This window comes from Kluyveromyces lactis (genome assembly GCF_000002515.2).
Source record: "Kluyveromyces lactis strain NRRL Y-1140 chromosome D complete sequence".
In the NCBI taxonomy this organism is placed as follows: domain Eukaryota; kingdom Fungi; phylum Ascomycota; class Saccharomycetes; order Saccharomycetales; family Saccharomycetaceae; genus Kluyveromyces; species Kluyveromyces lactis.
The window spans coordinates 668,600-689,824 of NC_006040.1; the positions used below are offsets into that span (position 1 = coordinate 668,600).

At 39.9% G+C, this 21,225-nt stretch overlaps 13 protein-coding genes across 13 annotated transcripts; 8 read left to right on the forward strand and 5 right to left on the reverse strand.

Annotated features, from left to right (window-relative positions):
- Positions 1–495: 495 nt before the first annotated feature.
- On the reverse strand, positions 496–2,652 carry CBK1 (serine/threonine protein kinase CBK1; the record flags this gene model as incomplete). Its single annotated transcript, XM_453411.1, has 1 exon — positions 496–2,652. One exon carries the CDS (start codon positions 2,650–2,652, stop codon positions 496–498), a length of 2,157 nt encoding a protein of 718 aa, XP_453411.1.
- A 520-nt stretch (positions 2,653–3,172) lies between these two features.
- On the reverse strand, positions 3,173–4,083 carry RPL42A (60S ribosomal protein eL42; the record flags this gene model as incomplete). The annotated part of the gene is made up of 2 exons (XM_453412.1): positions 3,173–3,489; positions 4,080–4,083. 2 exons carry the CDS (start codon positions 4,081–4,083, stop codon positions 3,173–3,175), a joined length of 321 nt encoding a protein of 106 aa, XP_453412.1.
- A 1,146-nt stretch (positions 4,084–5,229) lies between these two features.
- Positions 5,230–6,183, forward strand: CHS7 (Chs7p; the record flags this gene model as incomplete). Its single annotated transcript, XM_453413.1, has 1 exon — positions 5,230–6,183. The coding sequence occupies one exon, from the start codon at positions 5,230–5,232 to the stop codon at positions 6,181–6,183; it is 954 nt and encodes a 317-aa protein (XP_453413.1).
- A 178-nt stretch (positions 6,184–6,361) lies between these two features.
- KLLA0_D07876g (uncharacterized protein) lies at positions 6,362–6,577 on the reverse strand (the record flags this gene model as incomplete). The annotated part of the gene is made up of 1 exon (XM_453414.1): positions 6,362–6,577. One exon carries the CDS (start codon positions 6,575–6,577, stop codon positions 6,362–6,364), a length of 216 nt encoding a protein of 71 aa, XP_453414.1.
- A 274-nt stretch (positions 6,578–6,851) lies between these two features.
- On the forward strand, positions 6,852–10,232 carry RIA1 (GTPase RIA1; the record flags this gene model as incomplete). Its single annotated transcript, XM_453415.1, has 1 exon — positions 6,852–10,232. The coding sequence occupies one exon, from the start codon at positions 6,852–6,854 to the stop codon at positions 10,230–10,232; it is 3,381 nt and encodes a 1,126-aa protein (XP_453415.1).
- Positions 10,233–10,560: 328 nt separating this feature from the next.
- IBD2 (Ibd2p) lies at positions 10,561–11,568 on the forward strand (the record flags this gene model as incomplete). Its single annotated transcript, XM_453416.1, has 1 exon — positions 10,561–11,568. One exon carries the CDS (start codon positions 10,561–10,563, stop codon positions 11,566–11,568), a length of 1,008 nt encoding a protein of 335 aa, XP_453416.1.
- Positions 11,569–12,539: 971 nt separating this feature from the next.
- Positions 12,540–13,334, forward strand: DSE2 (Dse2p; the record flags this gene model as incomplete). The annotated part of the gene is made up of 1 exon (XM_453417.1): positions 12,540–13,334. One exon carries the CDS (start codon positions 12,540–12,542, stop codon positions 13,332–13,334), a length of 795 nt encoding a protein of 264 aa, XP_453417.1.
- A 292-nt stretch (positions 13,335–13,626) lies between these two features.
- Positions 13,627–14,679, reverse strand: KLLA0_D07964g (uncharacterized protein; the record flags this gene model as incomplete). Its single annotated transcript, XM_453418.1, has 1 exon — positions 13,627–14,679. The coding sequence occupies one exon, from the start codon at positions 14,677–14,679 to the stop codon at positions 13,627–13,629; it is 1,053 nt and encodes a 350-aa protein (XP_453418.1).
- A 453-nt stretch (positions 14,680–15,132) lies between these two features.
- Positions 15,133–16,131, forward strand: BNI5 (Bni5p; the record flags this gene model as incomplete). Its single annotated transcript, XM_453419.1, has 1 exon — positions 15,133–16,131. The coding sequence occupies one exon, from the start codon at positions 15,133–15,135 to the stop codon at positions 16,129–16,131; it is 999 nt and encodes a 332-aa protein (XP_453419.1).
- Positions 16,132–16,398: 267 nt separating this feature from the next.
- Positions 16,399–16,611, forward strand: RPC10 (DNA-directed RNA polymerase core subunit RPC10; the record flags this gene model as incomplete). The annotated part of the gene is made up of 1 exon (XM_453420.1): positions 16,399–16,611. The coding sequence occupies one exon, from the start codon at positions 16,399–16,401 to the stop codon at positions 16,609–16,611; it is 213 nt and encodes a 70-aa protein (XP_453420.1).
- A 665-nt stretch (positions 16,612–17,276) lies between these two features.
- SKO1 (Sko1p) lies at positions 17,277–18,941 on the forward strand (the record flags this gene model as incomplete). Its single annotated transcript, XM_453421.1, has 1 exon — positions 17,277–18,941. The coding sequence occupies one exon, from the start codon at positions 17,277–17,279 to the stop codon at positions 18,939–18,941; it is 1,665 nt and encodes a 554-aa protein (XP_453421.1).
- A 381-nt stretch (positions 18,942–19,322) lies between these two features.
- FMP41 (Fmp41p) lies at positions 19,323–20,108 on the forward strand (the record flags this gene model as incomplete). The annotated part of the gene is made up of 1 exon (XM_453422.1): positions 19,323–20,108. One exon carries the CDS (start codon positions 19,323–19,325, stop codon positions 20,106–20,108), a length of 786 nt encoding a protein of 261 aa, XP_453422.1.
- Positions 20,109–20,185: 77 nt separating this feature from the next.
- Positions 20,186–21,208, reverse strand: DCD1 (deoxycytidine monophosphate deaminase; the record flags this gene model as incomplete). The annotated part of the gene is made up of 1 exon (XM_453423.1): positions 20,186–21,208. The coding sequence occupies one exon, from the start codon at positions 21,206–21,208 to the stop codon at positions 20,186–20,188; it is 1,023 nt and encodes a 340-aa protein (XP_453423.1).
- Positions 21,209–21,225: the final 17 nt, after the last annotated feature.

Below are 21,225 nucleotides of genomic sequence, written 5' to 3' on the forward strand. Positions count from 1 at the left end.
GGACGGAAAACACTTTGATAAACTCCGTTACCCGGAGTAAGGAGATCATTCACACTAACATGAAATTTTTTTTGCCAGTATATAAAATCAGATACATATTTCTTCGTTTCCACTTATAGGCCTTTCAATGATTAAATACATTAGAACTATTTTAGTTTAACCTTAGTTACTATTTGTTTCCTAAAAGATCAACATCAATATTATCGCTCCACGGTTATCCCTGTGTAAGATTTCGTTCTGCGCGGGGACCGGGTTATGTGTTGTTCACTATTTCCTGGTTTTAATAATTTGTGTTGAAGCGTAGATTTAATACCAAGTACGTTGCTGGGCGCCTGATATTGAGTCAATTTGATTATGATCTATTGGGAATCAGCTGTATCTACATTTTCTCCACTTTAATGACCGTAATGTTTATAATTCTTGGTAGTATTTCTTACTTTCGTTTATTTTATTATATTTAGGAACTTCCGTCGCGGTTATGTACAGAGAGCGTTACTATAGAGCATTCTTTCTAGTTAGATAATCAAACCTAGAGTACGTGTACCCGATGAATGGTAAATCTTCCTTTGCATTGGATTGAGGAACCCCTTGTTGCTGTGTCATCATCTGTTCTCTTTGTCTTGCAGCTTGTGCCATTGCTGGTGAATCAGGGACATTTTCTAATTCATCAGTTGGGAAGAACCTAGTATCTGTGACACTGGACAACTTAGGAATATAAGGAGCTTCCACTTGCCTGATAGTGTTCCAATCAACACCACTGAAGAAAGGATGTGCCTTAATTTCATCGGCACCACCATGTCTACCTAGACGATTTTCAGAGTGAGTTAACAATCTTCTGATTAGATCTTCAGCTTCATAAGAAATATGAATATCATCGGGGAATTGCAAAGTTTGTTCGAAATTCATGATCTTACGATACGTTTCTTGTGGTGTTTCAGAGCAAAATGGAGGCCAACCAATTAGACACTCGTACATAATAGCTCCTAATGACCACCAATCACATTCCTGACCATAACCTTGGTACAGGAAAATTTCAGGTGCAATATAATCCGGAGTACCAACAGTAGAGTATGCCATTAGTCTACGCGACTTTCTCCAAGTTTGCATTTGTTGTCTATTTGTCATGGTTAAATGAATGGCGTCAACCAACATTGTATTTCTATTACCATTGTTTGTTTCGTTTGGGAGCTGAGGTTTTTGTAGATTTAATTGCTGTTGTTGCTGTTGTTGTTGCTGTTGTTTCTTTGCCTCGTCCTCTTGTAATAACTTTTTGTAGTAACTTGAATCGTGAGTCTTATGGAACCCCGTACTCAAACCAAAATCTGATAGTTTAATGTGGCCTCTAATATCTATCAAGATATTATCTGGTTTAATATCTCTGTGAATAAAGCCCAATTTATGAATGACCTCGATAGCAAGTATACATTCTGCCATGTAGAATCTTGTCACATCTTCTGTGAAAATTTGCCATCTGATTAACATGGTCATCAAGTCACCACCCGGCAAAAACTCCATAATTAAATACAAATATTGTGAATCTTGAAAGGAATAATACAATGAAACAACCCACGGAGAATCACTTCCCGCTAGAACATCCCTTTCAGCCTTTACGTGAGCTAACTGATCTTTGTTGTACATTTCCGATTTCAGCAATGTTTTCATAGCATATATCTTGCCTGTGTCTTTCTTTTGTACCAATCTAACTTCACCAAAGGCACCTTTACCGATGACTTTCACTGAATTGAAGTCGTCCAACGATAATCTCGTTCTACGTAGTCTCAAAAATTGTGACTCCTTTTTACCTAAAGAAGCAAGCTGTCTATTCTTACGTTCCTCGGACCAGTCCTGGGATGCCAATTCGGATTCCAGTTCCAATCTTCTTTGATTTCTTTCAATAGCATAACCAACACTACTCTGATAAAAGTTCTCTATCTTGAGCTTAACAGCAGCTGCTTTGTCTTGGGTAGTTTTGGTCAATAGGTCAGGTCTTCTCTCAAAATACATGTAATTATTCGCCGATCCATTCTGTTGTTGAGCTTGCTGCTGAGACTGTTGCTGAGTTTGTCGTTGTCCTTGCTGCTGGGCCTGTTGAGTTTGTTGTTGCTGCTGCTGCTGCTGCTGCTGCTGCTGTGCATGATACGTATTGTGTTGAGGTGACTGAGGTTGGGAAGAGCTTTGTTGCTGAGTAAATGTTGGCGGTGTTTGCTGTGTCTGTTGATGTACCGATCTCACAGGACTCTGTTGACCATTCTGCTGTTGCTGCAGTGGTGGCGGGATGTACAAACCGGACTCACTGGCAACAGAATATTGACCGGGAGATGTATGCTGAGCGGATTGATATACCTTCGAATTAGAGTTGTTGTTATGTGAATAAATGCTTTGAGTTGGTGGTGGAGTCGCTGGATAATTCAAGTTGGGCACATCAGTAAACCCTCCATTCGGATAATATTGATTATTATGCGACTGAGGTTGCGATTGCTGTTGGGTCAGACGGTCTTGTAAAGACGGCTGTGATCCTTGTTGTTTCATATAATTGGTGCTGAACATGGGCTGAGAAGGTTCCGAAAAGGGCATGTTTCCCTGTTGCTGAAAATCGTTTGGACGACCAGAAGGCTGTTGATAGTAGTTCTGATTCGAATATCCACCGTACATTACGTGTTGTTGCTGAAGTAGCGACGTCCAAACGGCCTTGTTGACGTGAAATATGTCTCTAAACGTTAACAGTATAGTTTCATGTTCGTTGTTTTCTAAAACAAGTTTGATTCGATGTTTTTGTTTTTCCAATGAAATTGGCGATTATGGCAAATATTGAAAACATATTTTAGACAATGGAATGAAAAAAGTGGTATACATGGTGAGTATGTACATGTTATATTAGCTAAGGTCATATGTAAGCTTTACTGCCTGCAGGATCAATAATGTAGCCTGAGTCCTACGCTATTCTTTGTAAACAATTCTTGTTAATAAACTCTTATGCGTTCTGCTGAAAATTATACTTAGAATACGTATAATACAAATCGCAAAGTGAAGAAGTACCCAGTGGAGACTAAACTATACAAATGACAGATATGAGATTATAAATGTGATGAAAGAGTATATGTGAATTCGTAATACTTATAGAAAAGTTAAAAAATTGACAAATGGTAACAAATTGGTCTTCCAAAAGATAATCTCAGAATTGCAAAGCTTGACCCTTTTGCTTCTTTTCACCACCCAATTCGAAGTGCTTACATCTCTTCAAAGCCAATTGGGTCTTGGTCTTACAGGACATACATTCCAATCTCAAAACGACCTTCTTGGTAGTCTTAGCTTTCTTGTGGAAAATTTGCTTGGTTTGACCACCGAAACCAGATTGTTTACGGTCATATCTTCTCTTACCTTGAGCGTACAAGGAAGCCTTACCAGCCTTGTATTGGGTAACCTTGTGTTGGGCGTGCTTACGGCACTCCTTACCCTTACAGTAAGTCTTTCTGGTCTTTGGAACGTTAACTGTTAGAAATTAACATATCATAAGATAGTGATACATGTCGATGTTAGTAAAAAAATATTCTTTAGCTTCATCCAGCTTATTTTGATTGCAGGAATTCTATTCTCTTCTTCTTATTGTATAGGGAGGTCCAGGCTATCTGAACCCCAGTTGTTTAATACGACTGAGTTCCTGTTAATTATGTTCAGTCAGTGTAGCGTTGACTTCACTGATATACAATTCTCTGAGGTTGTCTCGACTACACCGAATTAAGAAACATAGGGACAACAAATAACCCAAATTACTTCCTCCAGCGTGAACAGGGTTTTATGCTAGTGAATCGTCCATACTTCGACCAAAATACTGATCTTTTGATATAGTTCACCAACTCAAATGAACTCTCCCCCCTTGTCGATGCAATATCTGAATTTCCAATACGGTTGGTGTTTTCTCATTGATTCACTCTGAAATGCTGTATTCTGTTAAATAACCATAGCTCATTTCATGTTCACTTGGTACTAAACTTCAAACGTTCCATTCTTCCCTCAGGATACCAAAAATCGAATAAACCACTGACAATCTCCACGGTATATTTTAAATCTTGTTCACATACCCATTGTGACTGATTTGATCTCTGTTGAGTTACGCTTTCTGAATGTACTGAAACAAATAGGTGCTATAACAATCAACTATACGATATATCTACTATGATGAACTTTCCTTGTGTAATATTTTAATGTTGAAAAATTCAAGGTGGTTCAATCCTTCCAGATGAGAATTGCCGAATGGCAGCCATCGAAGCAGAGACGGCAGCAAGAGTGAAAGGCGAACAAGTCCAGACGAGCAGGCGTTACTGGCCCCCCGACTACGCAGGTCCAAGCTAGCCTGGGCGGGAAGCAGTAGGCAGAAGCAAGCATGAATGCGTAATGTGTTGGCAAGAGAGACTACACTGCCGGTAGCCCAGACCAGACCGACCAGGAGGAAGGTCTGTTAGTGGAAAGTGAGTGATTCGGCCTGGTTAGGCCACACCAATGCCACTAGGCAATGTTATTTTCCCACAGACGAATATAGTCCTAATTGGGAAACAATTTTATTTTTCACATTTCAATTGAACACGAAAATCAATGTGTGGGTGGTTAAGAGAGATTTTATGGTGCACGGATGCAAACAGTCACAAGAACCGTCTTCTGTCTATACAAGCTTTCTTTTCAGGATACTAAACCCTTGAATGTCGACAGCTTAGACTGACGCGCATCAATTTCTTTTTTTCCTCTTTAATTGGTTCAATATACCGGACAGCGTTAACACAAGAGAACGTACCTTAGAAGGACGCTGCCACCAAGGGTCCGGTTTTCTTGCCGGTCCCTTCTCAAGGATGCTCAAGTAAACTTTGCTTCGGCAAGCATGTTTTCGGTGCATGTAGATTGACTTTGGTAGCCATCCTGATGTGCCTCGGCCATCCGTCACGTCAGAGCACAAAGATTCAATTATTCCAAATCGGGAAACCTACTGAAAAACCAATTGCCTATAATACAAGAATGCGAAACATTGAACAAGAAGAAGAATAAAAAGAGTAAATAAGAGAGGTTTCACAATGCTTGAAGCACAAAATTCAAGAACCTCTATTTGGACTCCGTTTTTATTGGTTCGAAGCCATATATTAGAACACAAGGGTTTAAACTTCCTTTGTGTGCATTGAGCGAAAGGGCGAGCGAAAGAAGTTATTAGACCGCGTGAAACGTGCTCCTAATTATAGCAAAGAGATGTCTTTTGGAGATTTCAGTAAGATCTGTCAGAGGACCCCGTTGCCGCTTTGTTCAGTTGTGAAGTCTGCAAAACAGATGGTGTTGACCAATGATACTACCATCAAAAATTCCAGGTTGGATATTATAGATTTAGGGATTATACCAGTATGTTACGCCAGATCCATTGATGTAGCAAATACGATGATCTTCGAGATTGGGAACGCATTCATCAATATTGTTGCATTTTTTCTGTTGATCATTATCATATACAACGTGCGGAGGAAGGTGACAGCAATTGGGAGGTCAGAGTATAGTTACTTCTTTCAAACTTGTTTGGTTTTGATTATCTTCACTTTAATTGTCGATTGTGGTGTTTCTGCTCCAGGTTCTTCTGCATATCCATATTTGGTATCCGTACAACTGGGTTTAGCCGGGGCATGTTGCTGGATGCTTTCAGTACTTGGATTATTAGGGTTCAGACTATGGGAAGATGGTACTTTCAAGTCAATGTTGCTCTTATATGGGATGTCCTTTGGTGGATTCATTTTGAACTTCGTTGTAAGCATAGTTACTTTCAAGGAATGGATACAGAGGAAAAGCGATATGTCAACAGACACCATGGGATTATTCACAGTAATGTATGTCATTAATGCGTTGGCTCTACTTATCTACATCATTTGTTTATTGATAGTGTCAGTGAAAGTCTTACAAAATTACTGGGCTACAGGGGCCATTCTCCTCGGTGTATTCTTCTTCGTGGCGGGCCAAGTTCTAATATATGCTTTCTCAAACAATATATGTGAAGGTATGAATCACTATTTGGATGGAATGTTCTTCGGTAGCTTATGCAATTTGTTTGCAATTATGATGCTGTATAAAAACTGGGACATGAGTACCGATGATGATTTAGAATTTAGTGTCAGTATTGACTCCACTGAGTACAGCACTTTCAACTCCGATATCAAACTGTGAATAGAAACTCTTTCTCATAAACATTCATTTCCCCCTACATTTTGCATAATAAACATTAAATAAACGGCTTCAACGACTACAACGACTACAAGCCCCTCATGCCGGTTAATGTTCATTCATATTTAACAACTTTGTAAGTAATTAGATTCGTTTTTGTATTTCATTGATAACTGACCTGTCATTTCCGCTGCTCATCCTCTAGCCGGCTCTTAGCTGCTCGCAGTATATCCCTGTCCGATATGAATGAAAGATCGTTGATGATTTCGTTGGAGTTGAACGGGTATTGGCAGGTTTCGTTAGTGCATATTGTCACCGCATAGTTCTGTTGAATCAAACATCTCTGCAAATTGCTTTGACACTGCGGACATTTCAAATCGTTCTTCGGTTTTGACATATGGATTTATCTTAGTATAGGTGTATTTATGGCGTGGTTGTTTGGACACAATAATGGACGCTATACAACAGCCACCTCATCTCATCAAACTTCACAACTTTCTTTGTCAGTTAGATATTTTTCGTTCCCTTATGAACATCTATCTCTGTTGAAAAAATCCAGAAAATAGAAAAGGTTAGCAAGAGGTTTTACCAACATCATTGAGATTAGCACAGATCTTTCGACAGGACTTCAAGCCCTGAAGCATTGAAACTCGAATTGAAAGAATTGCACCATGTCTCGCGCAGGTCCAGAAACATCAAAACGGCTACAGGCCGACCCTTCATGCATTAGAAATATTTGCATTTTAGCACATGTTGATCATGGTAAGACATCGTTGTCAGACTCCCTTTTAGCATCTAACGGCATCATATCTCAGAAACTAGCAGGGAGAGTTAGATACCTAGACTCACGACCTGATGAACAGCTAAGAGGTATTACCATGGAATCAAGTGCCATTTCTTTATATTTCAGAGTACTGCACAAGCAAGAAAGTTCAGATGAACCACTGGTGAACGAACATTTGATTAATTTAATCGACTCTCCAGGTCACATTGATTTTTCAAGTGAAGTCAGTGCTGCATCGCGTTTGTGTGATGGTGCTGTTGTTTTGGTAGATGTAGTGGAAGGTGTGTGTTCCCAAACGGTCACTGTCTTACGTCAATGCTGGATTGAGAAGTTGAAACCAATACTAGTGTTGAATAAAATCGATAGATTAATTTCAGAGTGGCAGTTAACCCCTCAGGAGGCCTATGCACATTTATCAAAAGTTATTGAACAAGTGAATTCAGTCATTGGTTCCTTTTTTGCTGGTGAAAGATCCTTAGATGATGAATCATGGAGAGAGAGGTTAGAACAGAATATCGATGCAGAATACGTTGAAAGGGATGACTCTGACCTATATTTTAATCCAATGGATAATAACGTCATATTTGCCTCCGCTGTCGATGGCTGGGGATTTAATATAGGTAGATTTGCCAAATTTTACCAGGAGAAACTTGGAGCCAAACGTGAGAATCTACAAAAAGTTCTTTGGGGCGACTTTTACATGGATCCAAAGACCAAGAAAATTATCAACCAAAAAGGCCTTAAAGGTAGAAATCTTAAACCATTGTTCGTCAGTTTGATATTAGACAATATTTGGATGATTTATGACAATATTTTGAATCAGCATGATCCCGACACTTTAACTAAGATAACGAATGCATTGAATATAAAAATACAACCCCGTGATATAAGATCGAAGGATTACAAGAATTTACTTAGAACTATAATGGGTCAATGGGTCCCAGTTAGCACAGCAGTTCTTCTCAGTGTTGTCGAAAAATTACCTTCTCCTGTTGATTCTCAACGCGAGAGAATCGACACACTCCTTGGAAATTCGGTTGGCTATGAATTGACCGATAAAGATTTGATTGAAGGTGTTAGGAAATGTGATAAAATAGCACCGGTATGCGCATATGTCTCTAAAATGCTCTCGATACCAAAAGACGAATTACCCCTTCAGGCAGCAGGTGGCCCATTATCTATAGATGCAGTAATTGCAAGAAGCAGGAAGGCACGTGAGGAAGCCATGAAGGCGGCAAAACAAGCTGAAATGTTGGATACAATGAAGAAAAAGAGCCTTGACCAAGATGAAACTCACAAACAAAATAAAGATGATGCTTTCGAAAGAGTTTTCGACTCAACCGTTACCCCAGATATTGATGTTATTAAAGCCAATGCTATCAAATCTAAGCAAGCTGTGAGAAACACTGAAAACGATGAGATAACAGTAGTAACAGAGGCAGCCCCCAAGTTTGATTTGGGGATCGATTTCGATTATGAAGATGAAGAAGCCGAAGCTAATATCGACACATCTGAGGGCGGACTTGCCGATTTCATTCCTCAAGATATCGATCCTAACGATCCACTAGCTTCGATGTTTGAATATGAAGAAGAAGATCCTTTTGCATCTGAATCAGAAACTGTGGAAGACCTGAATGCAGATGCGGCATCTGTCGACGAGTTCACTCTGGAAGACTCAAATGAAATCCTCATTGGATTTACCAGACTATATAGCGGCACGTTGAAAGTTGGTCAGCAGATTTCTGTGCTTGGCCCCAAATACAACCCTTCAAACCCGACAGAACATATAGAAACTGCGGAAATATCAAGCTTATATCTATTTATGGGCAGAGATTTGGTTCCTTTGGATGAATGTCCTGCTGGAAATATTGTGGGAGTCGGCGGTCTAGCAGGTAAGCTTCTAAAAAATGGTACGCTTATTGAATGTGGCGTTTCAGGTGTCAATCTTGCAGGCCTAAATTTACATAGTCAACCTATTGTTAGAGTTGCATTGGAGCCTGTCAACCCCACACATATGAACCGCTTGGTCCACGGATTGCAGCTATTAAATCAAGCGGATCCCTGTGTAGAGACCTATATGACCGATAACGGTGAGCATGTTTTATGCACAGCAGGTGAACTACATCTTGAACGGTGTTTGAAGGACTTGAAAGAAAGGTTTGCTGGCATTGAAATTACTAGTTCAGAACCTGTTATTCCATACAAAGAAACTTTTGTAGCTATACCTGAAATGAATCCGGCGAAAAATGCAGAACTTGGCAGAGGATATACTCAAGGATTTTTAGCAAACTACAGATTAAGATTTAGAGCGTTACCATTACCATCTAGTGTTATCAAGTTTTTACTAGACAATGAGCATACACTAAATGAAGTTATGGATAAAACGGTGGATTCTACCCAGAAGAGTGATAAAAGAAGCTCATTGATAAGTCAGTTAAAAAGTTTGTTTAAAGAGCATGTTGAACACAGTGATTCTACTGAATGGAATGATACTTTTGAGAAATGCGTGAACGAGATTGCTGTTTTTGGACCTAAGTTTTCTGGACCTAACATCCTTGTTGATCTCACTGACAGCGTCCGCAAATTTGATGGCAGATCAGGCAAGTTTGCATATGAGTATTCCATTATTAACGGTTTCCAGCTATCTGTTAGCGAGGGACCCTTAGCGAAGGAGCCCGTCCAAGGTATGTGCATTGTACTAGAGGAGATAAAAGAAATGACTGAAGCAGAAATGGATATGATCACAGAGGTGGGATACCAACGTTCAATTCCTAACTTTGCCGGTAGATTAATAACTAAAACAAGAGATCTTGTACATGAGTCCATGATGGACTGGTCTCCAAGATTGATGTGGGCGATGTACACATGTGATATCCAGGCATCAGTTGAAGTTCTCGGTAAGGTTTATGCTGTGGTCCAACAGCGTAGAGGTAGAATTACGTCAGAAGAGTTGAAAGAGGGTACACCGTTTTTCCAAATTGAAGCCCGTATTCCAGTTGTCGAAGCATTTGGGTTTAGTGAAGATATTAGAAAGAAAACCTCAGGTGCAGCCCAGCCTCAACTAGTCTTTGCCGGATTTGAGAGTATCGATTTAGATCCATTCTGGGTACCCAAAACTGAGGAAGAGCTAGAAGAGATGGGTGAGATTGCAGATAAGGAAAACATCGCCAGAAAGTACATGAACGACATCAGGCGTAAGAAAGGTTTATTTGTTGATGAAAAGGTTATTCAAAATGCGGAGAAACAAAGAACATTAAAGCGTAATTGAGTCCAGAAAGATAAGGAAAGACGTATAATATAGTCCTTTAATGCACATAATTTGAGTAATAGCACATTATCTATCCATTATAGTTCAGATAGCTTCAATACATATCGAACTGGTAATTATTTATTTTCACGTGATATCGATTTTTGGCATTTCAACATGGTAACTTTTCTCATACGAAATCACTTGCGACCAAGAAAAGCTTGAAGTGATGAGGCATTGCCTAACATTATTAAGCAGTCCAAAAGCCAACCTTCGGAATCAGCACAACTACTTTTACGGTAGCAGCCTACCACTTTTTGAAAGCCCTGTTAACTAGCGACGTTTCAGTATGGGAAATGGAAACGCTTCTATTGAGTTTGTCTCTGAAAATGGGCCAATCGATTTTAGTGTGATGATGCAAGAGGGAGTCAAAGCCTTAACGAAGATACTGTCAACCCATTTGCAAGATAACCCAGACTTAATAAATGAGAAATCTATGAAAGTAATATTTAAGGATAATAATGGTAAGTTAGAACCGGTCTTTGCTCCGAGTGAGGGAAATTCCGGGCTTATCAACGGTAATGACCAGGATGAAAACTATGATGAGGACAGAGATATTGAAGAAGCCAACGAGGATTATGAAGTAATAGAATTCGATAATGAGGGCAACTACCACGTATGTGCCAAAGGCACTCAAAATCGAGCTATTGGCTACGATGAGAAAGTATACTCCAAAAGTGAGCATTACGCTGATTCTACTGATACTCATGATTACGATGAAGATGGAATAATAAACGAAGATAATAATCAACTCCTGCCGAAAGACAAATGGAACGGACATATGACTAGATTGAAAAACGGTGCAATATCTTCTGCCGAACATGAAGTAGTCTTCGAGCATGATAATGGCGATAATACTACATTTTCCCCAGCGGAAACGATTAACGATGGACATATGGACAAGAGAGATCGTTCTCATATGCACCACAGCGGTCATTCAGAGAAGACTGGAGGTTCTTGTGCTTGTCAAGAGAATAAAGATAGTTTCAAATATCCAGATCATGTACCGAATTCTGCTCCAAACTTTAGGGCTCTTTTGCAACACACAGTCAATGGAAAACAAATGTGCCCCTTCTGCGAATACTACGTGGTATTTGGTACACCTCCTGCTTATATAATGCGATGGGCATCTTCAAAGATTTCTGCAGAACACTCACAGTACAAAATGAATGATCAAATTGTCGATGGTGATTCTGGCGATATGGATCGTAATCTGGATAGCGTGGAAACCAATGAGATGAACAAACAACAGACAAAGAAAAAGAAGAAGAAATCAAAACGGAAGAGTAAACGATGAAAATTAGCTTATAGTTACATCATTTCAAATAAAGGACATATAATTTAATCTGAGTGTTTATTGTTCTCCAATTATACTCTCGAAAACTTCAATTGGCTTTCACTTGAAAGAAAGAAGAACCTAATGAAATAAACGAATACAAGGTAATTCGTGGCAACTAAGCAATAAGAAAGAGTTAAGGTAGGAGTTCAAAAAATGCCTCAAAGTTAGGTGATCAGACGGGTTGCCCATATAGCCCGGTGGGGGACAACTTCTGTTCAGTTATATGGGCTTACCATTTTTGGGGGCCAAAAGTTTTGGCCCCCCAAAAAGTGTTGATGCTGGTTTTTTCAATGTTTACATGTCAACAAAGCGAGCTTAGCGAAGTAAACATACAAACACATACACCGCCTGAATGGAATATGTAAACAACGACAAAGGGCCTAAACAATGCGTGGCCATGTACCTTGGGCTCAATAATAATGCTGGTTCTAAAATGCCAAAACTTCGGAATGTCCATCGAAGTTAAAGTCAATTTACAAACAACAATGAGGGATGTAAGACAATGGGATACAAAACAATGGGGTGATACTTCTTCATTAAAACATATAAAAGGAAGGTATGTTGCTTGTCTTCCTTTTTGAGGTTCCGGTTAGTTGCTTGTTACAAAGTATCGTTTTTCAGTTTCCTCAAAGCTATTCTTTGTGAATCCCCAAACAAAATAACGATAACCAAGTGCTTGCACTCATTCATTCCTTTAAATAACAAACTACCTTTGGACCATTGCACTTTAAGAAAAAAGTGCCAACTATTAACTGTACTTACTGACGCTGTCTATACTGTCTCAATTTTAAGAACAGAATTTATCCAACTTTCAGTCATTCCCTCTAACAAGACATTGTCTATTCAGTATTGAATATCGATTCCAACCTAAAGTCGTTCCTTTATTAAATCTTTTAAACCATTCTGTTCCCAACCTGTTTAAAGAAAACATGCAATTCAAAAAGTCCTCAATCGTTTCCTTCCTTTCATTGCTCGGCTCCCTAACTAAAGCTGCCGCAGAAGTTAGATTAGTCACCATGGATGGTGTCGTATACAGCTATCAAGTTGTTACTTCTACTATTAAACCAGCTACCACATACGTGGAAACCATTTACTACACAACAACTTATGTTGAAGCGGTGACATTAACTAATCACGCTGTCACCTCTACTACTAGAGAATCTGTTGTTACTTCGACATTGTCAAGCACTTCTCTGTTACCAGAAACCACTGAAGAATCAACACAAGAAGATGAACAAACCACAGACTTCACTTCAACTACAGATGTGGAATCAACTACAGATGTGACATCAACCACCGCAGAGACGGCAACTTTAGAACCCACAACTTCAGATGAAACATATACAACAGAATTGACCCCAACTACATCTGTCAAAACTACCTTGGAGAACGATGATTCAACCAGTGTTATTACCACCAAATCAACATCAAAAGCCAATACACAGTCAATCTCCAGGAAAACATCAACTTTAACCCCAACAGTGACTTCTGAAACAACAGAATCAACTTCCGCTGAAACACTTTCATCAACTGACAAATCAACTAGCACTTCTTCCTCTTCAGTACTCGAACCAATGGTGACGAATACAGACTGTCAAGTAGTTTATGAATACACTGATGATGATGAATATTATTCAACAGTTGAAATATCGGGTACAGAATCTGTGGATGCGGCTACAACTTACACAAAGACAAGAACAGTTTATGCAACTATCTCATCATGAACTCCTTTGTTGAATAAGAGGTCAACTCTCAACTATAATTTCGCCTACTCCTTCTTTTGTATTATTTTGTCACTTTTATTGAGAAAGAAAAACGCCATTGAGGAACGTTATCTCAATCCCTTCATCATTTCCTGATGTTATCCGCACCAAATGGCATTTCTGAGCTATGCCTTGTATATTATAATCTATTCAACCTAACTAAATATCTCCATATCCCATTAGAGTAGAGCTCTTTGATTTAAGAATAAACATAATCAATGAATATTGAACTGAACCACTACATCAACGAAACCTACACCATTGAAATCATCGGAGCGGATGTCAATGGTGATCTTCTTTCCTTTCTCGATTCCAATTCGTGTAAGTACATACTCATACATGTCAAGAGTTCGGAAGTGAAAGGCACTTGCTCAGCATTTTCAACTTCACTGATTTGGAAAGTTGCCAACTTCAACACACGATGCCTGGGTATTGGCAAAATTGAGGTAGTTCTGGAATACATAGCCCAGACTGGCATCTTAGATTGAGATCGTGCATGTTCACTGCGTTGCGAATCTCTTCTGTCATTATCTCTCTCTTGAGAGGCCCGTGATGACAAATGTGGAACTTGATCATCCAAGATCACCAATTTCAAATCGTTTGCACCAAAGACAGACGTATATCCTGTTGTTCCAATCCATCTGAGATTCAATAAGGAATCAGTAATAGGTTCATAGACTTGACAATCAGTGTTCCTTCGTCCAATGCTATTCATCATCAAAACTGAGCATCTGATCCCATCAGGTTGGAAGCACACGAATTTATGGTATACAATCCCTTCACTATTGATAACGTTCCGGAAAACGTTACAAAATTCAACTTTGAAAAGAGACCTTTTCTCGTTTTGATGAAGAAGCTCTTTATTGGGCTCCTTGATATCATCGACTTTATCGTTATCAACCACCTTGTATTTGTAAATTTTGGACACTGGGGTGCTTTTCCTGAAATATGATTTGAACCCTACAGAAACGTAATGAAATAATGGCCACCCTTTACCGGAATCTAAGCATTTATCAAGTTTCCTACGGTTGGAAATAAATGTATCAAACGTGTCTTGATTTTCCCACGCAAAAAAACCCTTAGAAAGCATAACTGAAGCAAATATAACGGTTCTATTACTGGCAAATCGAGGGCTTCGATTCACAAAACCCAGCCGTTCGAAATCTCCAATGGTACTTGATTCAGAAAACACAGATTCCATTTCCCCTGGTGTAGAATGCGGGAAAGACATTAACGTGTTCTGATCATCTGCGTTAGATCTAGAATCCTGATTGTTTTGGCCATATCTCGATCGAAATCTATTCATAACGGTGTTTTCTAGTCATGCAATGACTCTTCTCTGGAAGATCTATACTCAGTAAAATTGAAACAAAAAGAAAAACCTTTCCACTCACTTTTAATAGGTATATCTGCCAGCAATTATATATTTATACGGCAATCCTGAAGTACCTTGAATACCACCTTCAAGATACCAATATAGTACCCAAAAAATGTGTCAAGTTGAAGAGAAGAAGGAGAAATATGCAGGTTTCCTTAAAATTGGGATCTAAGTCTCTTTTCTTATTTACATATAAACTGCCATACTGTGAAAAAATTCAAAAACTAAACAATATAAACAAAGGAAAAAGGAAACTTCCAGTCACCAATACGTGTATGTGTTAATAAAAGGCGTTTGTACTAGTAGTTGACGAGTTGAAGCGTATCAGTGGCAGAATAAAAGTGTCACATTGTTGATAGTGGCGTCCTATTTTTTTCAATTATGGATTCAGAGCAGGTAAAGAAACGAATGTCTCAAATTGAGTTAGAGATAAGTGAGATGAACGAGATGATAGATAAGAACTTGAGCATTCATGAGACCACGGTTAAGACGAAACAGGATGTTTCTTCTGACGATCAAGATGAGGATTACTTAGAGTTGCAGAAGCTAACGGCGAACCAGGTTGATCAATTTGTGCAGAATGCTATTAAAAGCGATGGGGAGGACGAGGTACCGGAAACACTAAGTAGTGGCAGAGAGACGGCACTACAAGCGGAAGAGCGAGAAGACATAAAAGAGGAGAAACCAGGTACTCAATTAGAGGCAGCAGTAGTGGCAGAAGTGGTGGCAGAAGTACAAACTGAACCAACTGCTGAGAAAGCTATTCCCGCTGTTTCCGTAACCTCTGTTCCAGCGAAGAGAATACCTTCTGAGAAGATCGAAGTCTCCACCAGCACAGAAGAGGATGAAGCAGCAGCAGCAGCTACGATTGTACCTAACACTGATAAATCAAGTACATACCCTGCTCCTGCAGCAATCGGCCATACTCAGAACGGAACCGTCCCTCGTGCACCAAACACTGACTCAAGCAACATACCTACTTCACCACGTATACTCACGCCGAAGAGCAACCCGTTCCGCGTAGTACATGTTGGTAGCCAACCAAGCTCCCGTAACGCATCGAGAAACAGCTCTAGGGTCTCAAGCACTTCCTCAGATATTTCAGACATAAACTTTGAACAATTACAGCAAAATTACAACTCACTCTCGGTCAAATGTACCAAACTACAAAAAGAAATCGATTACCTCCACAAATTTAAAAACGAAAGTACCTTAACGCTCGAAGACAGACGCAAACTGATCACTGCCATCGAAAAATTGCAAGAATACCTCGACAAGAAAAACAAACAACGTTACGATACAGGTGTAATATTATCCCGTCAAATAAGGAAAAACGTAGATATGGGGGCCAATGGCCAATTTTGGGTAGGAAGGTCGTAACCTGGAAATCTCGTACTACATACATACATACGTTCATTCGTGTCTATATAAATGTGTGTGTATTTCTATGCATCCTTTAAGTATTACCCTACCGTGTATTTCCAAAAGAAATTCTTCTGACCTTAGTAAGAAATTTGAATTGACAAGCTCATCATAGGAATCAGAAGCTTTGACTGAAACATACTGTCTCGGATACGAGAGTTATCCTCCGATAGTCGAGTCAGTGAGTGCGTTTGTGGCCCCAATAGTTTAAGAGTAAGTGTCAAGATGTCCCGTGAAGGTTTCCAAATCCCAACGAATTTAGATGCTGCTGCTGCTGGTGCAGCTCAGAGCAGAACTGCCACTTTGAAATACATCTGCGCAGAGTGTTCAAGCAGACTTTCGCTTTCCAGAACTGATCCCGTCCGTTGCAAGAATTGCGGTCACCGTATCCTACTCAAGGCCAGAACCAAGAGAATGGTCCAGTTCGAAGCCAGGTAAACCTGTTCCCATTCCATCACATAAACTATATGCATATAAACTATATATGTATTACAGCATCTTTCCTGTATGTACATTAATAAACGTTGACATTTAAACGTTTCTCAATTGAAACACGACTACATGGGCATCGCTAGTCGACAGACGGATGTCCGAAGTCAGCTGGGGTTATACCGGCTAATCACACTGCGCAAAATTCCTTTTTCTTTATGTGATGGAAAATCTCTGAGAAAACTTTATGATTTTGGGCAGCTTCACCATCTAATTTTAAAATCAAAGAATAACGTCACCGTTAGATTTGCATATATCCACTTCCAAACTGAAAAGACGAAGTTTGACGGACGTTTTGTGGACCATTTGAGCTAAGGCTTGATAGGCAACTGTTTGGTGTGATTAGTGAAGAGAGAGTGGGTGCTTTGAACGGTGCCAATATCTGCTTTTGCGTGTATTATCTTGTTTGTTGATTTTGGTGTTTAATTGAACGTTTCTCTCCTCAAACACAACAAAGGATCAGTGCTTTTTTTTGATAGAATTGAAGTCTTTTGCGAGGTCAAAAAGCTGTATCTTAGGTTCTTTGTATACCCCAGTTACATCTTTCTGTTTCTCTCTAGTGGTTGCCTGTGATTTTTTAGATCGATAGGGTTGTGTCCGAAATATCTTTCGTGATGAATATAAACGAGAAACCGGTCACGTCGTTCGACCTTGAACCCAATCCGTTTGAACAGAGCTTTGCGTCTACCAAGAAGGGTCCTGTTGCCAGTAACGGTGAGATTCCGGTAAAAAATGCGAGTATTGGAAGTAACTCCGGAAATGCGATCGTGACTACCGGTGCCAGTACCGGTGTCAATCCTCCGCATAGTAATGCTCCTGTCTTGGATAACAAAGCCAGGCTGTTAATGAATATTAGTGCAGGTGTAGGTGCGACTGCAGCGGGTGCAGTAGCTGGAACCGTTGCTGGGGGTGCCGAGGCCGTTAAATCTCCGCCACGGTATCTGACCACAAATAAACCTCCAACGATTCAGTCTCCTCCTATCTTGAGCCCTGGAGGTTCAAGAAGGCTGCCCCCCTTGAATATATCTCCAAATGCAGCGATATCCAATTCGTTACACGGACAAACTTCACCTGGTGCTTTTTATCTGAATTTACCAAAGACAGGGCTGACTCCTAACGAATCCAATATTAGATCTGGACTCACTCCAGCAGTTATGAGTAACGGTAACAATAACCCTAGCAACAACCCTACTGTCCCAACTAATGAAATTGTGCCCGGCCAGAACAACCTGTCTGCAATACCTGTGGCGCTAACGTCGTCATCGGGATTGACCCCTGGTAGGTTCACTCCGATGTTGAACTCACTGTTGAATATGCCGTCAGAAGAACCGGTATTCCCCATGGTGAACGGCTCAAATTCTATAAACAATGCTAACATTAACAGCAGCAATGTGAACACTATTGACTCCAACAATCAAGCGAAGGATGAATCGAATACAAGTTATAGTAATAGGAGTCCGAATTCGTCTTCTAATAATTCGAATATATTATCGACTCACTCAAACACGACTCATTCACTTATGTCAAACCACCCTTCTCAGGTTATATTAGCTGCGGATATCCCACTGGATAAAGTTAAGAACCCTGTTGAAATCATGAAAACTGTTTATTCCAACAGCAATAGCAGTATCACCTATAATAATAGTAATAATTCGGAACCATCACAATCCAAAAATGCAATTACCTCACAAAGTCAACGGAAAAGCAGTACCAATAATACTGCTAGTAATGAACCAGCCGAAAGCAAGGAAAACGTCAACGGTACCTCGTCAAAGGTCAGCAAACCGACTTCTAAGAAAAGAAAGGCTTCTACTTCTTCGAAATCCAAATCAAAGGTATCGCCTAATGATTCCGATCATCATTCGGAAACACCTTATGATATAGACTCATATCCCGGCGATACGGATGCAGACAGAGCTCGTAAGCGTAAGGAATTCTTGGAAAGGAATAGAATTGCTGCTTCAAGGTTCAGAAAACGGAAGAAGGAATACATCAAACGGATTGAAGCGGATGTGTCTTTCTATGAGTCCGAATATAATGACCTCTCTGCATGCTTAGCGTCTTTGACAGGTATTTCTCCTCATAATAATTCGATGGGGAACCCTTCGCTCATCAACTCTTTGAAACAAGCACTTATAACGCAAGACTTGAAATCTGCATTACAAGTATGCGATATGCTGGAACATACTGTGCTGAAAACTAAATACGTTCAAAGAAATGGTGTCAATACCAGAGAATTGGCCCATAGATCTGAAGATATGGACGATTCGGATGCTTAAAATAGTCACCCGATACTTACAACTCTAATTTTGTTTTTTGGACGAACTAAGCTACCTGTATACACTCTTAATCGGTTCTTAATACTACTAATTTATACTTCTACTGTAACCTATTAATTTATTAAGCATCCATATCTATATATAATTCTATTGGACGTTGTCATTCGCTGTTACTTGAACATCCACATCTGCATTCTTTCGTTATCCGTCACATATAAACCTTTATGATTACTGACCGCTTTGGATACTTGAAATAAAGAATTAAAAAATGCAACCGTCACATTTGAGATCTTTAAATCAGCGCATGGAAAGAATAAAAGACGTAAAATTGGATCATAAAATAGTCCAATACTGTGGAAACCACTGATCGACAGTTACAAAATGTCCTACGAGTACTTAAACAGGGCCAAAAAAATCATTTGCATTGGCCGCAATTATGCTGCTCATATTAAAGAATTGAACAATGCCACTCCTAAGCAACCATTCTTCTTTTTGAAGCCAACCTCATCTTTGGTGACTCCAGTGGGTCCTATGTCAAAATCCAGATTGAATCCAGAAGAATCCGCTACCTTCAATGGTTTAAATGAGGATGGTAGCAACCCTGGTCCAATTTATGTTCCTAAGGGTACTATCATTCACCATGAGGTTGAATTAGCGTTAGTGGTTGATAAACATTTGAGTAATCTGAACAAGGAAAGCTTCGGCCCCGAACAAGTATGGGACTCAATTAGCGGTGTTTCATTGGCGCTGGATCTCACGGCTAGAAACGTACAAGATGAAGCTAAGAAGAAAGGTTTACCATGGACTATTGGTAAAGGGTTTGATACCTTCTGCCCCATTTCACACTTCATTCCGAAGGAAGAATTATTTAACAAGACCAATCTACAGGACTCTTTCAGGCTAAGTTGCTCTGTTAATGGTCAATTGAGACAAAATGATTCCACGTCATTGATGTTGAACCCGTTGCATACTATCTTGCAGCATATTTCCACTATGATCTCTTTAGAGCCCAACGACATTGTTTTGACTGGTACTCCAGCGGGGGTTGGAGAGCTTCACCCTGGTGATACCATTGAATGTGAACTATACCAAGACGACAAGCTGTTGGTTAGTTTTGAATTTGATTGTGAGCAAAGACCAGGTCCGTACGAGTACAAAGAAGTGTGAAATTCGTGCTAAAACTCGTAAATCGTAACTAATCTATCTATACATTACACACAATACGTATATCAACTCTACAAATATTACCTAGGCACCGATATATCTGTTCTTCCGATGTGGATAGTGGTACGTTCGTCGATCAACTTGTGTTGCCTTACGGTCACTTTACCGTCCCTTAGAACCTTCAGACTTTGTTCGTCCATTCTATAGGAATGTGAATAAACTACCTCTTTAATGCCTGTTTGAACGATCTTCACTGAACATGTCAGGCAGGGACATGTATCGCAGTATAATATAGCGTTTGGCCCGACCCTGTCTCTACCCGCTTCTAACAACGCGTTTTCTTCAGCATGCAAGCATAGACAAGTATGCAACGACTTATCATCCCCATCGTTACATCTTGAACATCCACCCTGGTTGCAGTTCTTCATATTCCTTGGAGTCCCATTGTATCCAGTTGCTACGACTCTGCAGTCCCGTACGATGACACAACCAACCCTACGTTTCATACAGTTGGCTCTTGACGCAGCCAAGTTCGCCAATTTCATAAAATACGTATCCCAACACGGTCTTAATGGTGCTGTCAGCGACTTTGAATCTATTACGTTGTTTAATTGCTCATATAGCTGTTTTTTCACCGATTCGAACGGTACCGTAGAATGAAATACAACTTTAATAAGAGAGCGTTCGTTAATAGACGTTAGCGAATCCTCCTTTGCGTAATCGAAAAAATCCATACTTTCAAGTATTTGCTCAATACTATGACAGTTCAAAGGAGCATGGTCCTTGCCTTTTGAACCACCATTGACAACAACGTTTGTCCCGTCGTTTAACGCGTTTCGCCAATTTTCTAACCTGCGGGCAAGCGTACAATCAACTGCAATATGTACAAAAAAAGGCCTTTTCGCAAGCTTCTCCAGTATTACCATAGAGTCTATCCCTTGAACCACATAAGACTTCGTAAAGTTCTTGGTCCCGTAATCCAATAGCGTATCCCATCCTCCCAGCGTTTCAACATCCAGCCATGGCGCGTCATAAATTTCACTCAAGGCCTGACCAACAATTTCCACGTCGCTGAATAACGTCCCAGATATACCAATAAGCATTGCTCGCGCAAGATATT